Source organism: Lathamus discolor, chromosome 6, assembly GCF_037157495.1.
Source record: "Lathamus discolor isolate bLatDis1 chromosome 6, bLatDis1.hap1, whole genome shotgun sequence".
Lineage (NCBI taxonomy): Eukaryota > Metazoa > Chordata > Aves > Psittaciformes > Psittacidae > Lathamus > Lathamus discolor.
Window position 1 is genome coordinate 42164006 of NC_088889.1, and position 20482 is coordinate 42184487.

Sequence of the window (20482 nt, forward strand, 5' to 3'; positions counted from 1 at the left end):
CAATTAAAACCCCAGTAAGTTATCAATAAAATATGAAAGGGCAGAACACTAAGCCAGCTTCAATTTTTGTAAAATATATTATATAACTGAAAGGAAGTGAATATCCATGTCAATTCTACAGGCATGGGATTACATGCTACTGAAAAAGCTGAACATTGATATGAGATCTCATGGGAAGGGCGCAGGGGAGAAGGTTCAGAGATTGACTTGACGCAAAAAATCAACAGTTTCGGACTGTATAATTTACGTGTTTACAAAATCACCTAAGCTTGAAATTCCATCCATAATTTATGCCCAGCTTTCCCATGTAAATTCTGGGTAAATACTACTTAAATATTTTTAATGTAAAGGTATACCACCTTTTTATGTTGTATCACTACAATACGAAAAAGCAACTACATCCAAAATTATGAACAAATAATCGAACTACAGGGAAAAGGTTGATCCCACAGAGGTCAACAGCAGAACTCCCTAGTACAGTTAAATTCCCAGTGTGGTACGGCTAAGCTGTGTGCTTAAGATACCCGTACTTGATTATGTAAATCAAAAAGCCTAAATGTCAACTCCAACATTTAATTGTAAATGGAAACTCATTCCCTGAAGGCATGTTCTTCCACTTCCACACACTAACACAAAAATAAAGGTTGAAGAAATATAAGGCAATGAAAAAAAAACCAAACCAGGAGGCCACGCAGTTTGAAGACCACATTTTTCTTTACTTCAAAAATATCTTTATATTCAAATTCCAAGTTGCTGCACTATGACAGGAATACGCAATCATAAATTTAATTTATCTTGATCATTTGTATGCCCTAGCAAACTGAGCTCAGGCACAACATACAGCTTGCAGTGAAGACCTTGGTTACCAGTCTTCTGTCTCGGCCCATTACAATGCAAAGCAGTCAAGAAATAAGCCTCAGGGTCATGTAATCCGTTCTCCACTAAACTTGAATTGCCTCCTGATCGAACATCATCCAATAACGGATGAATTTGCTCAGGATCCACAACAAGAACTCTTCAGAGGATACAGGGATTTTTTTAAATTCTCTTTAAAGATGAACACACAGAAGTATTGCAGTTACATAACTGTATTTGCTTCTTCAAATTTTGCAGAGCTTAAGGTCAGCTTGGTAGTTAACCCAGTAAAAAGCTGAACCCAACTTGACAAAAACTGAAGTATAGCAAATGTCATTTTTTAAGCAGGAATTATGCCTTGGAATTTCTCTCATCATTCTGGTTGGCTGGAGTAGCTCTTTTTCATTCTTGACCTTAAAATAGGACACATGTGAAAAATGTACTTCATCCCGTCTTGCTTGATGATGTTACAATCCAGCAGTTGAACACTGTCTATCATCTTTTGGATATTTTAATCCTTTTGGACATGCCCAAACAATGATTTGAAAAACAGTAAATATCACCATAGTAACTTAACCTCTGGTAAATTAATTCCCAAAAAAGTTCTTAGAACTAAAATATGGCATCCGCATTATTAGGTAGCAGGACTCTTCTAGACTGGTCGCACCAAAAGATTTGCTTTTTTGCTAAGTTTCAGTGATAAACTTCAAGCAGGAGGTACTGGTAGTCGTCTTACTATTTCCATAGCTATCTTTAGATAGGCTTTAGCCTGTAAAAATAGAAACATATGTTTAGCACCTTTCATTTTCTATAAAAACGAGTATTTTACATCACATTAGATATCTGTTCTTTTACACACTTTCAAAGAAACAACAAAAATGTTACAATAAATGGGTTCAATTTAGCCAGTTTTGTGTTCAGGAAAAATGACGCATTAATACATAAAAGAAGTACATGCATTATTTAAAACACTGGCAGAGGGTTGTAAAACTTAACTTTGGTATTACTCTGAGAATAGAACTTGACTGAACAATCTGTCTGAAACAGCAAGCAGAATCAGTAGCCTTCTGGAGGGGAAGTGTTGAGAAGGAAGGAGACTCTTTAGTCTCATGGGTATTATTAATTATAAACTTCCCTCACCCTGAAGACTGAGATGCACTTGTGCACAGAACTGAGATAGAAAATGAGAGAAAACAATGATTTTGTTTTAAAAAGAGATACAATTGACTTATTACAGACTAGACCACACTAAGTCATTTTCTATACAGACATTAAAAGCTACTTTCAAAAAAATACATCTTTCCAAAAGACTGAAGTGGTTCCTGGAAAGAACTAATTCCTCAACAGTATAGCAAATCCTCCTTTTCACACCAATCTGTAACATCTGGAGGGAAGAAAAGCACATACCTGTAAGACTGTCAGGGGCAACCCTAATACACATACTTTGTTTAACATCTCTAAAAACATGTCACAGATAGGACCGTGTTAAGTCTAACATCAAGCATTCACAATTTTAATGTCAAGAGGCATGTATAAAAACACTGCCTAAAGTTCAACACAAAACAAACCACAAAAGGGAAAAAAAATCCTGTACCAAGCTTAACAACTTGTAGTCAAAATGGAACATGCATTTTAGAAAGGTCTCCAATCTTGATGCACAGATTTTCAACTAAAAGACTATCTTCTTGCATATTTCTGTGTGTGCATACATATATATCTTGTACATTGCTTCCAAGGTTGATTACTTCCATTGTTAAAAATGTAGACCTTATCTGAATTTGAACTTGTCATCTTTCAATTTCCAGCTGGTGCGCCATGTTCCATGCTCGTCTAGTACAAGAGAAAACTCCCCCACTACTCAGCTTGTTTCTACTTTGTTAAATTGTAACCAAGCTACTTCATCCTATCAAGTAACTCTGCCTATGGAGCCCACATGGACAACTTCCTGTTTTATTAGAAGAAATCACCAGAATATTCCCTACCACGCTTATCTGTCCCACCCCCTGCGGCACTCTCAGATGGCGCTTACCTAGAGTTGGAACTTGTATCCCTGATGAGCCTTTAAACAGCAAGCGGTCTGACAAATGCCCAAGACCAGAGCTGGAAGGGTAGGAAGAGAAGGTCTCTCTCTCACTTGGACCACTGGCACCAGCTGCCACTGCACTGAAGCAGGTAGCAGCCTTTTGCAGGGCCAGGCACCCCTATAACATGGCTCCTCTCTTCTAAGGTATACTCCTGGCTTGTAAGGTTTTCTTTTCTGGCACCCCCAGCCTCAGTGCCTCACAGTTTCAGTGCTTATGTCACCTTAAAACTGAAGTCTCAATTTTCTGAGTTGGTAAGGCATGCATACTCCAAGCTAGGATTGTCTTCTCTCATATGTGAGACTTTGTGGCAAGAGCTATAGAACTTAAATCACAAGCATGAAATTCAAACTACTCCTATGGGTATAATTGCAGTGCAGTTGACTAGCACAGCTGCGCCTGAGTGCAGCACCCACCATGCTTAGCTATTAATTCCCTGGGTGATCTAGCGACTCCCTGGCTAGCCACCTGCCTAGATGAGATAACAGGCCAATGTGAAATAAGGTGATTGACTGAAGACAAGCTGCCTATGTAGTTAAGTATTTGACTAATTGGTGTAGGAGTGCTCCAGCTGGGAATTTTGGACTATCTTGAAGAGTCCTGCAGACAGCTCCCACTTTGCACAGATCAATTTTTGTGTTTTAATAAGTCAATTAACAACTTGCATGGAGAATCTGGCCCTTCTACAATGGGCTGGGCTGTTCCTGCTCCAGAGCTGACCAGATTGTACACAAAATTAAAAATACACTGTATAAATTGTTCCTGTAGATGCAGAAATAGTAATATAGGAGAGTGGTTTTGTACACAGTTAAGATAGCAGATATTTTGCACATAAATCAAGATAACCAGCAGCAACAGATCATTTGTACTCTCCGGCAGTCATACAGGACCATGAACTAGCTGTATTGCTAAAACTGAGCTAAACAGCAGTTCAGGGAGTCTCGTTCGATCCAGCCAGAGACAGCACTGGCACACAGACTTCCATAACCAGCCAGAGAGCAACCAGTCATCCTGCTTGGGAAACTTGATGGCCTGTGTGTTACCCTGTGTCAAGATCCCAATATACTATATTTTTTCCCCCAAAAAAGGCACTGTTAATGAGTGCCTGGGCAATGACTGCACAATGTACGCTTACTCTCATTTGCCAAGTGGCTGATCTGTCGCTCCATAACGGGAGGTTCCTCGTGCAACTCTTTGTAGACAGCATGCTAGTATTACTTAGCCCTGCTGTTAGTGGCAATCCATCTTGCCTGCTAAGGATCCTTTTTTTGTTTTCCTAGATCACTACTTTACTTTGAACAGAACTGTATCTCACACATGTCCTTACAGAACATTATCTAACAAAATCAACTGTTTCAAGCCTTTGTTTCCTTTAGTTGAACAGATCATTCAGCTACAAGTGAGGACCCATCTATCAATCAACATATATGAAAGGTCTAAACGGAATCTCAGTGACTGTCAATATACCTTTTAATACATACAACTGTACTAAATAGTTTCTCATACTCACGATCTTTCCAATGTGGCATCTGGAGACAGAGCACAGCTCAGGTCAGCTGTTTACCATTACTAAGCAAAAGAAGATGGGTTCCAACTTAAAATGGAAAGGGGTTTTATTTCCTCTTTGGGTGGAAAGCGACAGTATAAAAAATAAAGGATGAGTTCTTATCACTCACAGCTATAGGATAAAAGTGAACTTCACAGATCAGTTTTTCCTTTTGTGGTTTGGAAGCTCTAAATGAATGGTTTATACACTGCCTTTCTGAAAACAGATTTTTGCAGATAACTTTATATTTAACAGTAACATACCAGTTAGCTGGAAGCCAAGCATTCTCCCTGCTTCAAGAGGATTAAGGAGAAGGACACAGAAAGTCAGAATGCCCAAAAAACAGACTTGTTCATTACAAGCACTGCATAGATAGCATCAGAGCAGCACTGCAGAGGGCAGAGGCAGAGGTGGAAGCTCATGTTCAGAGAGTTGAAAGAGCTGGATAACGGCCATGTGAGTGCCTGTTCACCTCTCAGACACTGGTACAAACACTGCCAGAAGAACGCAGCATTCTCATTCACAGGCCTGAGAGGGCATGGTAGATGATCAAGTGAGTAATGACAGCACAGATCATGGAGCAGAAAACAAAGAACTTGTAATGAAGTTCATCAGGAAAAGGACTGAAAAGTCCTACTTAGCCTAAATAATCAGAACATCCAGATTCATTACTGTCGTGGAATAATAGACATGGGATAGATTTAAACTGCAAGTCTTATTAGCTCATCTAATTAAGAGCTATGGTAATTCTAGAGAAACGTGAGCCTTTCAGTTATGGCATTTCATTCTCCCTAAAAATCTTACCCATGAGGAAATTATGCATCACTGCTAAGACTACTACAAATTGACAGTACATATCATAGCTGACTGCCCTCTTCTCGTGGATTGGCTTGGCTTGACCTGCTAGTCTGCCTTTCACTGAAGTGCACATCTTAGCTGGCAAACAGCTCATTACAGTGGCTTTCAGTATCTAGTGCAATGGCCACGTAAATACAGAATAAAATTTACCCATCATCAAAGTCAAAACAAGTAGCTGATAACACATTTGCCTTCACCCAAACCACTACATACAAAGAACTGCGGACCAGCAACTTTGAAAAAGCATACTGATCACATCAGTTGGTTGTGAGCCAAGTACATCACAGACTGTAAACCCCAGTACTGACATGGTTTCTAACTTCTGCTTGTGACTAGGACTCCAAGACTATTAAGATGCTTTATCCAGACCAGCAGCCCAAGGGAGAATCTATGCAAGTCCCAACTATTCGGAATATCAAATGCTGTGGATGTTAATATACCTGTAAAGAAGGATAAGGTATTTAGGTCTGCTGAAATGAGCTGTTAAGGGCTTATAGTTTATTCATTGCTAAAGGAAATTAGCAACCATAAGCAACTAATCAAACAGTTAACTATCACAAGGACAAACACTAGACTTAACTACCATCTGCATGAGAATAATGATAGGTGATAGCTTCTGTTCTTATTAGCACTCTCTTTGCTCAACCACAGGTCATTTTCCAGCTCAATCAGATTTTTAAATAGCTTTAATTTCCATGGAAATTGCTTGTTACTTTGACATAACTCCCACTTTCAGTGCATGACCACAGCTGCCCTCAGAAGAATGCATTTTTCTATGGTAAACTCAGAAGGCACTAAAAGCATGAAGATAAACACAGCTTTAAGTGAGCTTCCACTTCAGATGAAAGCTTCATGTCACCTAGAGAAATTCTTGTTTACTGCAAGACTCCCCGAGTCCCTCCCACTTTGTCCTCCTCTGGGCAGTTCTATAATATTCTTCTTTGCATGTATTGGCAACTCCTGCCAAGCTTCAATGAAGTCTCAGCCCAGACAGATGACTTAACAAGACAATTAAAGTCAATCTATACATTTCAACATGAAATGGAAGAGATGAGTAAGTAAACTGGATACTTCCCGAACCTAATACCTAAAGAAAAAAAAAAAAAACCAACAAAACAATCCTTAGTGTTCATGGGAAATTTCCTACTAATCCTATATGTCAGCAATTGCAACAGCCATGCCATCATCCGGGGGAGCCTTAGCTAGGAAACACTGCTAGTCCCAAGATGCCATTATACATGTATATCATTCAGGGGCTACTACATACATCAAAAAAGATATCTTGCCCAGAAAACATGGTTAAGTAGAAGAGTGCAATTCAAATGCAATATAGCAACATCCTTCAAACAGACTATCCTACCACTCAGCACTTTCTTCAGCAGCAGAAGCATAAATGAGGGTCTGATGATGCATTGTACTATCTACAACCTGAATGAAGGATTTGAACCTACAAATACCAAATGTTACTGTAATCATTCAAAGGAAGCTTTGATGATAAAGCATACTATAAATCATCTATCATGCAGCCTTCTTCAGGGTTTGCTTTTCTTTTAAAGATATCACACTCTGGAGAGACCACTCTCTAAATGGAATTATTGATGACAGCTAAACAACAGCACACATTATTTGCTACCATTACTTCAATTTTTCTCCAACTCGATTTTTAGAGAACAAAAGGGTGAACTCAAAATGTTTCTCCTTAATACATTCTAAATGCTTTCCACAACAGTATTTGGCAAGAAAACACTAAGGAATTGACTATTTCGTATTTCATGGAATTTAGTTTTGGCCTGTTTCCTTTCTCTTTATACTTTCTGCCATAAAGGCTCACTATCTCTTTAATAACGGGGAAGAAGGTGAAAACTAAATTTCACTCTTTCATGACCTCTCTGCTGTCTTGGATACATTATCCCTGCTGAACCTCACAGGTGTATCATCTCTCCTCCACAAAAACTTTTCTTTTTGGGTTTTTTTCAGATCTCATTCCCAAGTCAAGAAGATGACAGACAACATCTACTGCTTGCTCAGCCTCCAGCATATCTCCTACCTGAAATGTGTATCCCAGCAAAATTCCCTAGACTTTAGAAGGTGCATGGACATGCTGGCACAGCAAAAGTATTTTGTACTTGCTCGAGCTGCTTCTTTATCTTGAGACAGATGGAAGTTTGGTGCTGAATGGTCACAAATAACCTACTTGTTCTAGCAAGGCATTAACAAATCCACTGTGCCATCAAGACTGTGATATACCCAGAAGTTTCTAGCAGGCAAGTCCTCACAAGATAACCACCAACTGTCCCACACCTCTCTGGGTTTTATGCTCACAGAAGGAAGAATCCTTAGGAACCTCTGCTTACCTTTTCCCCAGTATTAATGGAGAGGTCACTGGGCATTTAAATTCATTTGGTGGAAGAATGACTCCACTGCAATTAATCATGTTCTACATCTCCTGCTGTGTTTCTAGCCCTCTTATCCAGAAGTTTCATGATGCCTCTTTCAAACACCTATTTTCCTGCCCGTTCCTTCTCATGATCCCTAACAGATTCCCCTACATCTGAGCATGATGAATTCTACCTAGTTTCAGCAACTCATTCGTTTTCCCTATTCTGCCTTTTTCTCTACTGTTTTCCCTATTCTATGATTTTCACAGTGTTTCTGATTTCACTTTACTAGCTTTTGCTCCTAGAGATTCTCTTGTATGTTTGGGTGAGCAAAAAAATGAAGCCCTAGTCAGCCAATCCACCTCCACAGCTTGACGAAAAAGAATAATGTTCTCAAGACTCAATTATCTCCAGAAGGGTCTGGTAAGTCCTCACTGTTGATTAAACGAAGAAATTATTAGCTTCTTGTAAAGGATCTTAGATCACTCCCACTTGCTGCAGTGTGTTTGCTCTCTTTCTGTTAGTCAAGTCCCTGCCATTTAGGCTAATATGTGACTACAGAAATATCCCGTTTCTATAGCACGTAACAATTCTGTCAATGAAGAGTGTTAAGAAAAAGCCACGACTTCAAAAACTGACAGAAACACTAATGGAGACAATGTTATACCAAGAGCAATATCATTTTACTGGCAACGTTTATTTCTCCATGGGGACTGTCTCAAGCTTCACCAGAAGAGAACTCCAGCCATTAAGCTTCGCAACCTTTAGCTATATAGTCAGCCCTTTCCTTAAGTAGATGAGTCTTATTTATTCTGAGCATCCCTGAGGAAGAACTTTCTAACTGTCACACATGCACAATTTTACAAGTAATTTTCTTCTTGGAAAGGCACAGTTGCTTACAATTTCCTTGCCAGTTGTGAAAAAGAAACTTCCTTTTGCAACCAACTACATTTCAGCTTTAAAATAATGAATTTAGACAAGTTTGCTTACACATTTTTAAATTCCAATGTAGAGTGAGAGGTTTACTTTTATATATCAGCAAGGCAAGCTGAATGCAATGGCAGGTGTATAAGCAAAAAAAGGTATTAGCGAACATATTTTAGAAACACTCTTTATTCTAGTCTTGAGAGAGCTGAGGTGTGACAGCATGCTGGGTTCCTCAGAAGTCAGTTGGTATCCTTATTCCCCAGTGTTTGAATCTGCTAGGTATTATTTCAGTTTTACGATTCTGTATTTGATTTGTAACTGTTCCAACAAAAAAGGGCACAGAATTTTCTATAAAAAAACTCTGTAAATTTCAGGGACAGGAGCAGAGATAATTTCAGCAGCTCTGAGCATATTGTTCTCTATCTGAAAAATTGTGATTGTTCATGAATGAGTAGTCAGGATTTTAATTGATTTGAGAAACATGGCGATGGGTGTCATGTCAGCGACATGTGTCACGTATTAATGATTAGAATCTGACCTTATATGACCTCTCCCATCATCACTTATGTGCTAAGAAAGTATTTTTTCTTTTAAGTTATAAGAGACAAACAGTAATTTTCTCGGTCTTTAAAATGCAAAGCAAACAGTGGAAAGGAAAAGAATATTTCAGCACTTACCTAGCAATCATGATGTTAGAAAGGTTATCAATACTAAAATGTACCTACAGTATATTCTACCTATATATCTAATTGATTCCATGATCTACTATCAGCATTAACCATTTTTTTTTAAATGGTAACATCTAAGCAGCAGTCAAGAGTGAGGCTGCATCATACCACATACTGTGCAAACACAACAGGGCAGACAACACCCTGCCCTACAGAACCCAGAAGACAAACTCCAGCAGAGGACAAAGAAAATACTCGCCAGGAAAATCTTACTCTGTCAGTGTTAATAAAGTTTTCTATGAGCAAGAAACTGTCCTTACAGACATGCATATTTTACTTGCACCACCTCGACAACTTGTATTTTCCTTTGGCAATAAAATGCTATGATAAATGCACCTAAAAATCCATTTCCTCTTGTGTGTAAATTGCCCCACTGCCTGCTGAAAACAACCCAGGTACTGACAATACACAGATTTTGTTCCAAGTATCTTTGGAGGACCCTTTGACAGTTTCCAGGCTCAACTACCAAAGGCCCAACTGACAGTTTTAGAGGACCTACATTAGTTGCAAGGTCTCCTGAGACTTGACACTGACCTTCCTCTCCTTGGCATGCCAGCACCTGGATCAAATCTTCACCATTCTGAATGATTCAGACTAATTAAACAAAACCAAACCCAAAGAAGCAGAACGGATGGCCAGCATTCCAAAGTGAAGGGCCTGAGTTACTTGCTGATACTACCCCTCTTTCACTTTATTTCCCTAAGTTACATTCAGATGTGTTTCTTTTCAAACAGCAATTAGAAGAAGCATTCCCAATTCACTTTTGCAGGAGGGCTTTTTGTTGTTTTAAGTGCAGTGCACCAAACTTACAGCATCACTCTGGGGCTGCGAGATCACCACAGGCTGTCCTGAATCACACATCTCCCGTATATTAACATGCAGTGGAATGTCTCCTGTACCAAAAATACAGAGATACACATATGTGAATACCTAATATTTCTTAAATGTTTCATTAAAATATGCCTTGAAGCAACATGAAATCAAATTCCAGTTTGGTATATTCTTTGAATTACTTAATGTCCAAAAATTAGCATTTAAAATAAAAATAGGCTGCAGTACAATTTCTGTACATCCGTAATGATTAATGCCAAATATATTCTGTATTTTTTATTCTCTGAATAGGAAGGACCATACTTTGTAGTCATTTATTGGAGAAGACAGTTTGCTTTTTTGATGCAATAAACAGAGAAGCAAAGGCTGAGATACAAATTATTTTGCATACACAAAAAAAATTGCTTGAGTGTCAGGTAAATCCTTAACATGCATCGTACTGTTCAGCCGATCTTCTCCACCACATATTCTTTCCAGGGCTGTTTTAAGATTCTAATCACTGTTCAAATACCTTTTTGAATACTTAATTTTGAAATAATAGCATTTGTTATTGTCCTTATTAGGCCATGGATCCAATTAAAAGGTAGACAACTATTCACTTAATTCTTTTTTCCAATAGAAATCTTCTTTATATTCTGTTTTTATAACAAGCAGGGAACTGTCAGAGAGGAAAGGAACACTCTAATGGAGAATCAATTAGCAGCCCTATTCCACTCTGAAGCATACTTTCTCAAATAGCTTTTCAGCACTACAGAAAACTTGGAATTCCCACTTTTAGTTCATTGCTACATAGATAATTATGAAATGACTTGAAGACCAACTTTTCTTTTAATGGAAGATAGAGCTACATTTTAGATACAGACAGAACAACCTACCTTAGTTCAATCTTGACTGGTCTCAGAAACTACATGTGTCTAATCATACACTTAGCAACATTTATCTAACCCGAACCAAAGCCGGTGTAAATCACTGAAGTTCAAATTGGTCAGAAAAAGAAACGTTAAAAAAAAATAATAAGACTGACACAGCTTAAGAGATAAAAAAAGACCCCACAAAAAACAAAACCTGAAAGCAAGCAGCAATACAAACAAAAGCCCAAACAAACAGCAAACACAAAAGCTCTAGCTCCATTAGTGAGCTGAATCTTTGAAAAACTTCTCTTGACTTGTAATATGATGAGTACAGTCCATTTCCCTCAAATTTGTTTCTTGTTTCAGTCATGAATAAACTTCTTCAGGCATAAAGCATAAAAGTCCATTTATTTATTCATTACGAAATATATTTAGGGAGGCCTTTAAAAATTGTTGGGGAGTTTTGTGTGTTTTGGTTTGGTTTGTTGTTTGTTTTTTTTTTCCCTTAGACATTCTTAACAGAGTAACAGAAACTGTAAATCTCCCAGAAGTTAGTTCCTACCATTATTTCATGCACAGACTAATCTTGACTTTTTCCCTGAAGGATGTTTTGTTAATGAAAAAACACTTCTTCGCTATCAGTTTAATAACAATCTCAGAGAATTACAAAAAGAACTTACAAAGGTGCTGGCACCACAGGAACGTAACAGAACTTGTATGAGCAAAAGTGCAAGTCAGAAGGTTTTGCACTATTCACTACAGAGTATGATGGGAACTTGCCACTGTACTTTTCTCTGATACTAAGAGTTATTGCTGACCGCAATAAAAGGGTAAGTGCTGAGAAAAATTCGAATTCATTGTAGGAAGTAAAAAGTAAAAGAATATTAGAAATCTGGGAGTCATTGTTGCTGGCTCTATTAGCAGATGCAGTTTAAAATGTTACAAAGTCCCAAGGTCAGGAAGAAGTAAGTATACAGAAATTATCTTAGCATTATGTATATTACTGGTATAGCCTCATGGTGACAGTTACTGTCACCAAACTAAAAAGAAAGCTGAATAGGGGTATTTCAGAGACAGGGAGAGAAACAAACAGCAGCACAAAGTCTTTCTCACAGACTTTGGCACACTTTCCTTTAGGTAACAATAAAAACACAAGACAATCAAAAGTACATGAAACAATGAACTATGTAAAAAGGTTCACTGGCAACTGGTAATTGTCTTCTGCCATAAACAAAAAACAAAGGAGGTATTCAGTGACATTAAAAGCAGCCAATTCTGAGCAAATAAAAGGAAAATACTTTTCTATCCTGCACATTGTTAGCTTGCAGAATTTGTCAGATGTTACCATGTAAAGTAAAACCTTGTCTGTTCCCTCTAGAGGACTAGGTGCTTAGCTGAACAAACAGAACAGCTACAGGTGCTGCACAATATAAGCAAAATAAATTTAGAGAATTAAAAATATAGAAGTACTAATTTTCCATATGATGATGGCTTGACTTTGCGAATGAAGATTTGGGAAGGGCTTTACCCACGCTTACTACAAGCGTGCTGATGACTAAAAAGACCAGTGTGGGGTAGGCAAATCCGGCTGCAAAAAGCACAGCGAAAAGTCTCCTTGGGTGGTATAGGCGAGGCATAGTGCTTTCTACGTTTTATCCTCGAGACTAATTCTGCGTGTGTTCTCAAAGGAAACAACAGTGTTAGGTATGGTGTGTCTCCAAGCCTCCCGATTGGAGGCCAAGGTGGACCACTGATGGTAGTCAATATGGCCAAGGCTGAGGTATTGTGTCAGGGAGTCCTTATATCCCTTCTTTGGGGCACTTCTCTTGCGACAACCGGTGGCGAGTTCATCATAAAACACGATCTTAGGAAGGCGGTGATCCTCCATCCTGGAGACGGTCCCTGCCCAGCACAGCTGCGATTTCAGCAATATGGCCTCGATACTGGTGACCACTGCCTGTTCAAGGGCAGTAACGTTGGACACAGTCAGTCCAATGGATGTTTAGAATTGTATGGAGGCAGCGCTGATGAAAGCATTCAAGGAGTCGCAGGTGATGGCGGTAGATAACCCATGATTCAGACCCATATAAAAGAGCAGACAGTACAATGGCTCTGTAGACACTAATTGTTGTACTTTTCTTCAGGTGTTTATTACACCAGACTCTTTTATGGAGTCCTCCGTAGGCTCTATATGCCTTTGCTATTCTGTTGTCTATCTCTTTGTCAATCATAGCATCCGAAGAAATAATGCTTCCCAGATAGCTGAACTGCTGAACTGACTTAAGCTCTGACTCGGCAATGGTAATGTGGGGATGATGATAATCTGCCTGTGGTGCAAGCTGGTAGAGAATTACTGTCTTCTTCAAGCTGACTTCCAGCCCAAAAAGCTCAGCCGCCTCCATAAAAGCAAGATGTTAAGCACTGCGGAGCTGCTTCTGTGTGGGCAACGAAGGCGGCATCGTCAGCAAAAAGCAGTTCACGGACAAGGTGATTTAGGGTCTTAGTGTGGGCCTTCAGTCGCCTTAGATTGAATAGGTTCCCATCAGTATGATATCGAATATAAATGCAGTTTTGTTCGTTGAGATCTACCGTAGCCCTTTGGAGCATCATGCTGAAAAAGACTGAATAAAGTTGGTGAGAGAACACAACCTTGTTTCACACCACTGGTAATTGGGAAGGGCTCAGAGAGTGCATCGCCGTATCTGACTTGGCCACACTGATCCTCATGTAACAGAATAATCATTTTGAGGAACCTGGCGGGACAGCCTCATCGTTCCAAGATCAGCCACAGGCCTTTTCTGCTCACAGTGTCAAAAGCTTTGGTGAGGTCAACGAAACTTACATAGAGCCCCTTATTCTGTTCTCTACACTTCTCTTGCAGCTGTCTGAGAACAAATACCATGTCTGTGGTACTTCTATTAGCTCTGAAACCACACTGACTTTCAGGTAGAAGTTCTTCTGTGATAGCGGGTACTAGTCTGTTCAAGAGTATTCTTGCAAGGATTTTTCCAGCAATGGACAGCAGAGTTATACCTCGGTAGCTTGAGCAGTCTGACTTTACACCTTTTTTCTTATACAGAATGATGATGATTGCATCACGAAAATCTGATGGTAATTTACCTTGTTCCCAACAGCGCACAACTAGTTCGTGAAATTTAGCATGAAGTGCTTAGCCTCCATGCTTCCAGATTTTGGGTGGGATTCTATTGACCCCTGCTGCCTTGCCAGTTTTTATGTGTTGTATAGCCTTAAGAGTCTCTCCCATGGTAGGGGCTATATCCAATTCATTTTTCACCAGATGTTGTAAAATGTGCTGAATTCCTAAGCCTTGGACTACATGGTTAGCACTAAAGAGTGTTTGAAAATGTTCAGACCAACGATTCAGGATTTTATTATATAAATATTGTTAATAAGTTCTCCAGTGTTTTCGGCAGAATTCATATAACATTGAGAAAAAACTTCCACTTGGGATAGCTTAACGTAAAATCTGTAAGCAGCAATTCTTATAATACCATTCTATGTAATGGTACTATCGCTGGAAGGAGGAGTATACTAATCAGATCAAGTACCATAATTCTAAATTTAACCCTTGTGGCATTAATCTTAATCCAGTCTTCCACCAACAGTCTGAAGGTAAACTTCACTCTATCTTTCTTCATACATCTCATCCATCCCCTGGCTAAACCCGTAAATCTCTCACATCACTCCTAACTAAATGCAATCACAATCAGTTCTGGACTTGTAGGGAATAACAAAAACCATCTACGGACCAATAGCATGGCACATCATTTGTGCTTGTATATCTAAATGCATGTTTGATTCAACGGCTTGAAGAGGATTTGCATCCATCCACATAACCCAGGGCTGCAGAAGTCCCCATGGGCTCTGATCACAACTCATTATATATTCAGAAAACTAAAAGATAGCCCAAAAGCATGTTTTTAATTATGTGTTGCCTTGCTATCTTAACTTTATGTCAGACCTTGATGTTTCTGTGTTGATCTTCCTAAATGAGCTTCCTGGTTCTTTTTAATGAATTAGCTATGGAAAATCATTGAGATAATTATAGTAATACATGGAAACACATCATTAGCACATGCAATTATCCCATTTACCAACTTAATTACGCTATGTTACATTCTCTGATTTTTTTACTGACAGCACAGGTTGAAATATGCCTTTTTAAAATAGCAATGTTTATTTTAAAGATCAATGTGTATTTCATCTTATAGGCATGCCAGATTGTTTAATCATGGCTAATTTTTGTTTTCAATAAATATTCTTTTGAAACAACATTTTGCAATTCAGCATATTCTTTTAATCTCAACACTTAAAAAAAATCCTTACAGTCTGCTTGCTTCCACACATGAGTCAAGATATCTTCATATGGGCATAAACCCCACTGCTTTTAAGGGACTGCATTTCAAATTACCATGTTTATTTCAATATGTAACGACTCATTTTATTTCAATGAAATACATTAAAAAGCTTCTACTGACAGAGTTTAGGTCTGTTTTACAAGACCAAATAGAATTCTTCATTATTGGTAAAAATTGTTGCATGATCAACAACATAATGAACTTTAGACAAACTAGGATTACACAGTTACATACTTCAGTTAATGCTTCCCTCATGCACACAAGTATTTTTTTCTTCAAAAATAAAACTGCTTCTATATTCTTACCTAAAATATCCAATCCAAGGGTTTTTGCTAGATCTCTTACACCATCAGCTCCAAAAATGTGCGTCTCGTGCTTACACTTGGGACACTGGAAAACACTCATATTCTGAATCAGTCCTAAAACCTGTTAAGGAAAGGAATGTTCAAACTTGGGATTCAAGCATCGGCATTTCCATTACTCATGTCTGACAATAAAGGAGGTTATTAGCAACGAACTGACAAAGACTATTCATTTAAAATGATAACTAGTATATATATGCTAAACATATATAATTACATGCATTAGCATCATTATCAACTATTCTTAGGCATCTCAGTTGCACTATCATTTTCACATTTACACCTCTCAAAGATGAACAAACTTATTTCTAAGAAAAAGTACCTCTTGTATAGACCTATCTTTCCAAGAACTCTCCCTGTCAGTATTTCATTTTCAAACTACGAATACTGTAAGAATTTTCAAGTTGTATTTTAAAGTTTTGTAATTTGCAGTTTCAGGAAACACAAAACAAAAACATACCATTACAAGAAACAACACAATCAGACATGCTTTTAAGGTATTTTTGCAAGTTATCCTGTAGGGAAATGTTTTCAAAAAGGCCAGATTTGTTTTTGTTCTGAAGAGCAGAAACACATCTTAAAGATCAAACAAAAGAAATAATTACGTGAAACTAAGTGGCAAAAACCACAGCATAAAAATCTAATACACATGCATTAGGTACCTTTCTGTTGATGTCAAGTGTTCAACATCATCCTTGCAAAATACATCCAAAGAAAATTTGCCAAATCATACATAGAAAAATCTTCTTTCACAATGTACAATAATGCTAATGATAGCATTGATCTCATTTTGTTCACCTACTAAACAAAACTGTTCATTGAGGCAGGGCAGGATTTCTCAAAGTGATGAAAACGGCATTCATGCACTACAGAGTAAAAGCTTCTACCCATCTGCTAATCAACAGAAGACCTGCTTCACAAAACCCCATGGTACAATATTACACTTGAAGATCTATGTTATCTAGATATATCAAACACACTATAGCCAAGTTTTAAAAATACGAATATACATTTCCAAGCACAAAAAGCTGATATTTACTTTGTAACTTTCAAATTTCCCTGAGCATTATAGTTTTGTGTTTGAACAAGCTGGCCTGTTTATTAGAAGAGTAACGTATCTGCTATGCTAATAAAGCATATCTAAAAGGATATACCAGTGTCCAATGCAAACAACACATATTATTATTTAATTGTGAATGTGCAACTTTTAGCAGCAAACCCAAAAATAAAAATGTTATTTTTAATACCTTAATAAAAATTTCCTTAGATATAAGCTAAAAATGATCAAAATACGATCATGTGTTTTTTTGCATACCACCATAATGTGCATTTCTAAGAGGTCTTCCTTTAATTATGTCAAACTTTTAGAGGGTTTAAAGCAAGGAACATTTTAAGAAACAGTAACAACAATAAAGATTACCTACTTTCCATTTAACAACACAACTTTCCCCATTTTCTACTCTCTCGGACTACCAAGGGAGCAAGAGGAACATATTTCTATTCACTAGGATGTTATTACGAGTAATTTTCTCATACAGTTCTTAAACTAAGAGACATGAAATACTACATGGCTAAGGGTACAAGGTGCAGGGCAGGTAAGAAGAGCTCTCTACCCAACTTTAGTGCTGAAGTATATTTTTAACACACATTTCTGAAGATATATTCGCGGAAGGAAGAGAGTTCACTAGGATCTCCGGAGCTTTTAAACCTACAAAGTAATAGGTCTTGCTAATAAAGTCAGTAATAACTCTCATTTCCCTGCTCAAATAACCTATCTGGAATAGCTTCAAAGCAGCTGTTCATGTCTACATAAACTATCCCACAAGAACGTGTGAATCCTATTCTAGTCCATAGTGAGTTCCTTTCCCTATACGTCTCTCAGCAAACTTGGCTCAGTAATGACATGAAAACTAGTATGATGAGATGCACCCCAAACAGGAGCTAAACTATAGAAGCAGAGGAGAGGATAGTTATAATCCATGGAACTGAATTTCATTTAGTCAAATCACTATTTTAAATGGTGAAGAGACATCTATCAAGAAACTACAGGAGAAGAAGAAACCTTTCGTTATAAACAATGTGCACACACAGTTTATGAATGTTTACCTATTTCTTATGCTCAGCTAAACTTCTGGTTACAACAAATCATGCCAAAATCCAAAGAGACTACCTTCTAAGTTACAGAAAATACAGTGAGAAAATCAGTGCCCTCTGTCTTTACTCAAGGAGACAATTCCTGAAAAACCCACAAAAGTCATTCACTGTACTTGAGGACGGATGGCACTGAGGTCTGACTCCCAACTTGACAGGGGCTGAAGTGATCACAGTTACAGTTTCACATCAACTTCCTATGTAATCATCAGTCAGACACTTGATATTTTAGTACTTAAAGATGCACAGTAGTATTTATGTCTTCCTGCCTTTCATCTTATAATGAGCAACTTTTGGCTCTAACATCCGCTCCCAGTACGAAGCCATAATCTTGGCTGGGTACTCTGGATGCTACAGAAATACCTGAAAGTACACAGACAAATAACCAATTTTAGTACATCTGAGAAGGAAATACATAGCTTAGTTTACATAAGTAGTTTTTTTGAAACCTGTGAAATCCACAACATAACCTTCCAGTTCCAGGAAACTACCAGAAAAATTACAGATTTAACTATACCCCCATCTCTTTCTTTCAGGAATATGACTGATAAGATAAATCATACTAAACTGAACTCAGTATTAGTAGGTGAAAATAGGCAACTTTTTCCTAAATAATCAAAGTTATTTAGGAAATAACTTTTTTTGTCACATGCCTAGAGCAAGCCTCTGGGATGCATAAAAACAATGGGCAAAATCACATAACGGGAAAGAATCCTGAAACTTGTTGCGACAGAATTCAGCATCACTTTGCAAACTCCTTCCTTACCAGGTGTGCTCCACTGCACAAGAAATGGCACTCCTCTTTTAATGACTATATCCTAAGACTGAAAATAAGACTTCTGCGTTGTACTCCTGGTTCTAACACTGACCCTCACTGCCAGCTTTTCATTGGTTCCTTCAGTCATTCTACTCTAATTTCAGTGCAGTAAAGGACAAGTAATGTTAACAACTGTGACTTTACTGTGATAATACTACATGTCAGTTAAAACTCAAGGGTGAGAGGAAGATGGTGTATGTATACCTGTATGTACAAGGGAGAGACTCCCCTTCATTAAATATAAGCAAGCATATTCAAACACTCAGATCTCAGCAACCTATAGACATCCTGATTCTTTGGAAAGTAGACTCTTTGCAAGCACTTTTTAAAGATTAAAAATTTTAAAGATCAGTCAATTATATAATCAGAATATGCACTTTTAGCACAGTCCCACAGATTCTACCTCTTTGATGTAAACCTCAGGTTTGAAGTTCTCCACCAAAAATGACTTAACTGAATTTTTTTTAGATCCTCAGATTTTGTTGACTGTCCTGGGTTTACCAGGAGCCGTTTTGCTCCTTCTTAGTAACTGGTGCAAGCTCTGTGTTTTGACTTCCAGCCTGGGCAGAGAGCTGATAACACCGATTGGTTTTAATTGTTGTCAAGTGATGTTTATTCTGGCCAAGGACTTTGTGAGTCTCATGCTCTGCTGGGGACGAGGGGAGGCCGGGAGGAAGCAGAGACAGGACACCTGACCCAAACTAGCTAAAGAGGTATTCCATACCACAGCACGTCATGCCCAGGGAGGTAACTGGGAGTTACCCGGAAGGGCACGGTCTCTTTTTGGGGGGGTCGAACTCGTTCAGCAGTGGTATCGTATTCTCTTGTTATTTTCTCTTATCAGTATTATCATTGGTGGTAGCAGCAGTGATTTGTTGCCGGGCTGTTCTTATCTCAACCCGTGGGAGTTACATTCTCTTGATTCTCCTCCCCATCCCTCTGGGAGTTGGGGGGGGGGGGGGTGTGTGAGTGGACGAGCTGTGTGGATCAGTTTAAACCACGACAGTTGACACTTAGAAATGTAATATGTAGGCAGGCGCTGCTTTATACTGGAGTAAATGATACATCTGTACTGATGTACATATAAGGTTAAAATTAAACACAGCACCATGGAAAAGGTAAGACCAGATGACTGGCTGGAGTGCACTCAGCATCTGGCACAACAGCTTCGTCATGGTTTTCATTTCATTTAGAAAGATCTGAAAATTCCAGCAAATCAACATACATCATATTTAATTTCTTAGCCACCATTAGCCATTAATAACAACCAAGCCTATCCTAGAATGCATAACATTCAGAGAGTCCATTCCCTTCTAAGAACATTGAACAAAACAGATTTAGAAAGAAATCTTGGTGTTGTCTCATTAAATAAAAAGGAAAATCCAGCAAAATACTAACCTGAAGACAGTTTTATTTCTGTTCAGCTTAGTGCGCTAAAATTTTGCATGATTTTAGCAAAGCCACACATAAAATCAAAATGAAACACTTTAAGTTTTTCTTTTGTTATATATGTTTTTTTCTAGTAGCAAATGATAAATGCTACTGTAGTTTCATTTTGGTGCAAATATGCTTAAAGAATAGTTACACCTGGGTCGGAGCAATCCCAGGCACAGCTACAGACTGGGCAAAGAAGAGATTCAGAGTGGCCCTGCAGAGAAGGACTTGGGGGTGCTGGTCGATGAGAAAATGAACATGAGCCGGCTTCAGTGTGCGCTCGC

At 38.3% G+C, this 20482-nt stretch overlaps 1 protein-coding gene across 2 annotated transcripts in view; it reads right to left on the reverse strand.

Annotated features, from left to right (window-relative positions):
- Positions 1-695: 695 nt before the first annotated feature.
- NUBPL (NUBP iron-sulfur cluster assembly factor, mitochondrial) overlaps positions 696-20482 on the reverse strand; it is an 89553-nt gene continuing 69766 nt past the window's right edge. For both annotated transcript variants that reach the window (XM_065686416.1, XM_065686417.1), the window contains 3 exons: positions 15740-15860; positions 10184-10266; positions 696-1624 (listed from right to left, as the gene is read on the reverse strand). In XM_065686416.1, the coding sequence (XP_065542488.1) occupies positions 1562-1624; positions 10184-10266; positions 15740-15860 (267 nt within the window). In that variant the 3' untranslated portion in view covers positions 696-1561. The remainder of the gene's footprint in view (positions 1625-10183; positions 10267-15739; positions 15861-20482) is intronic.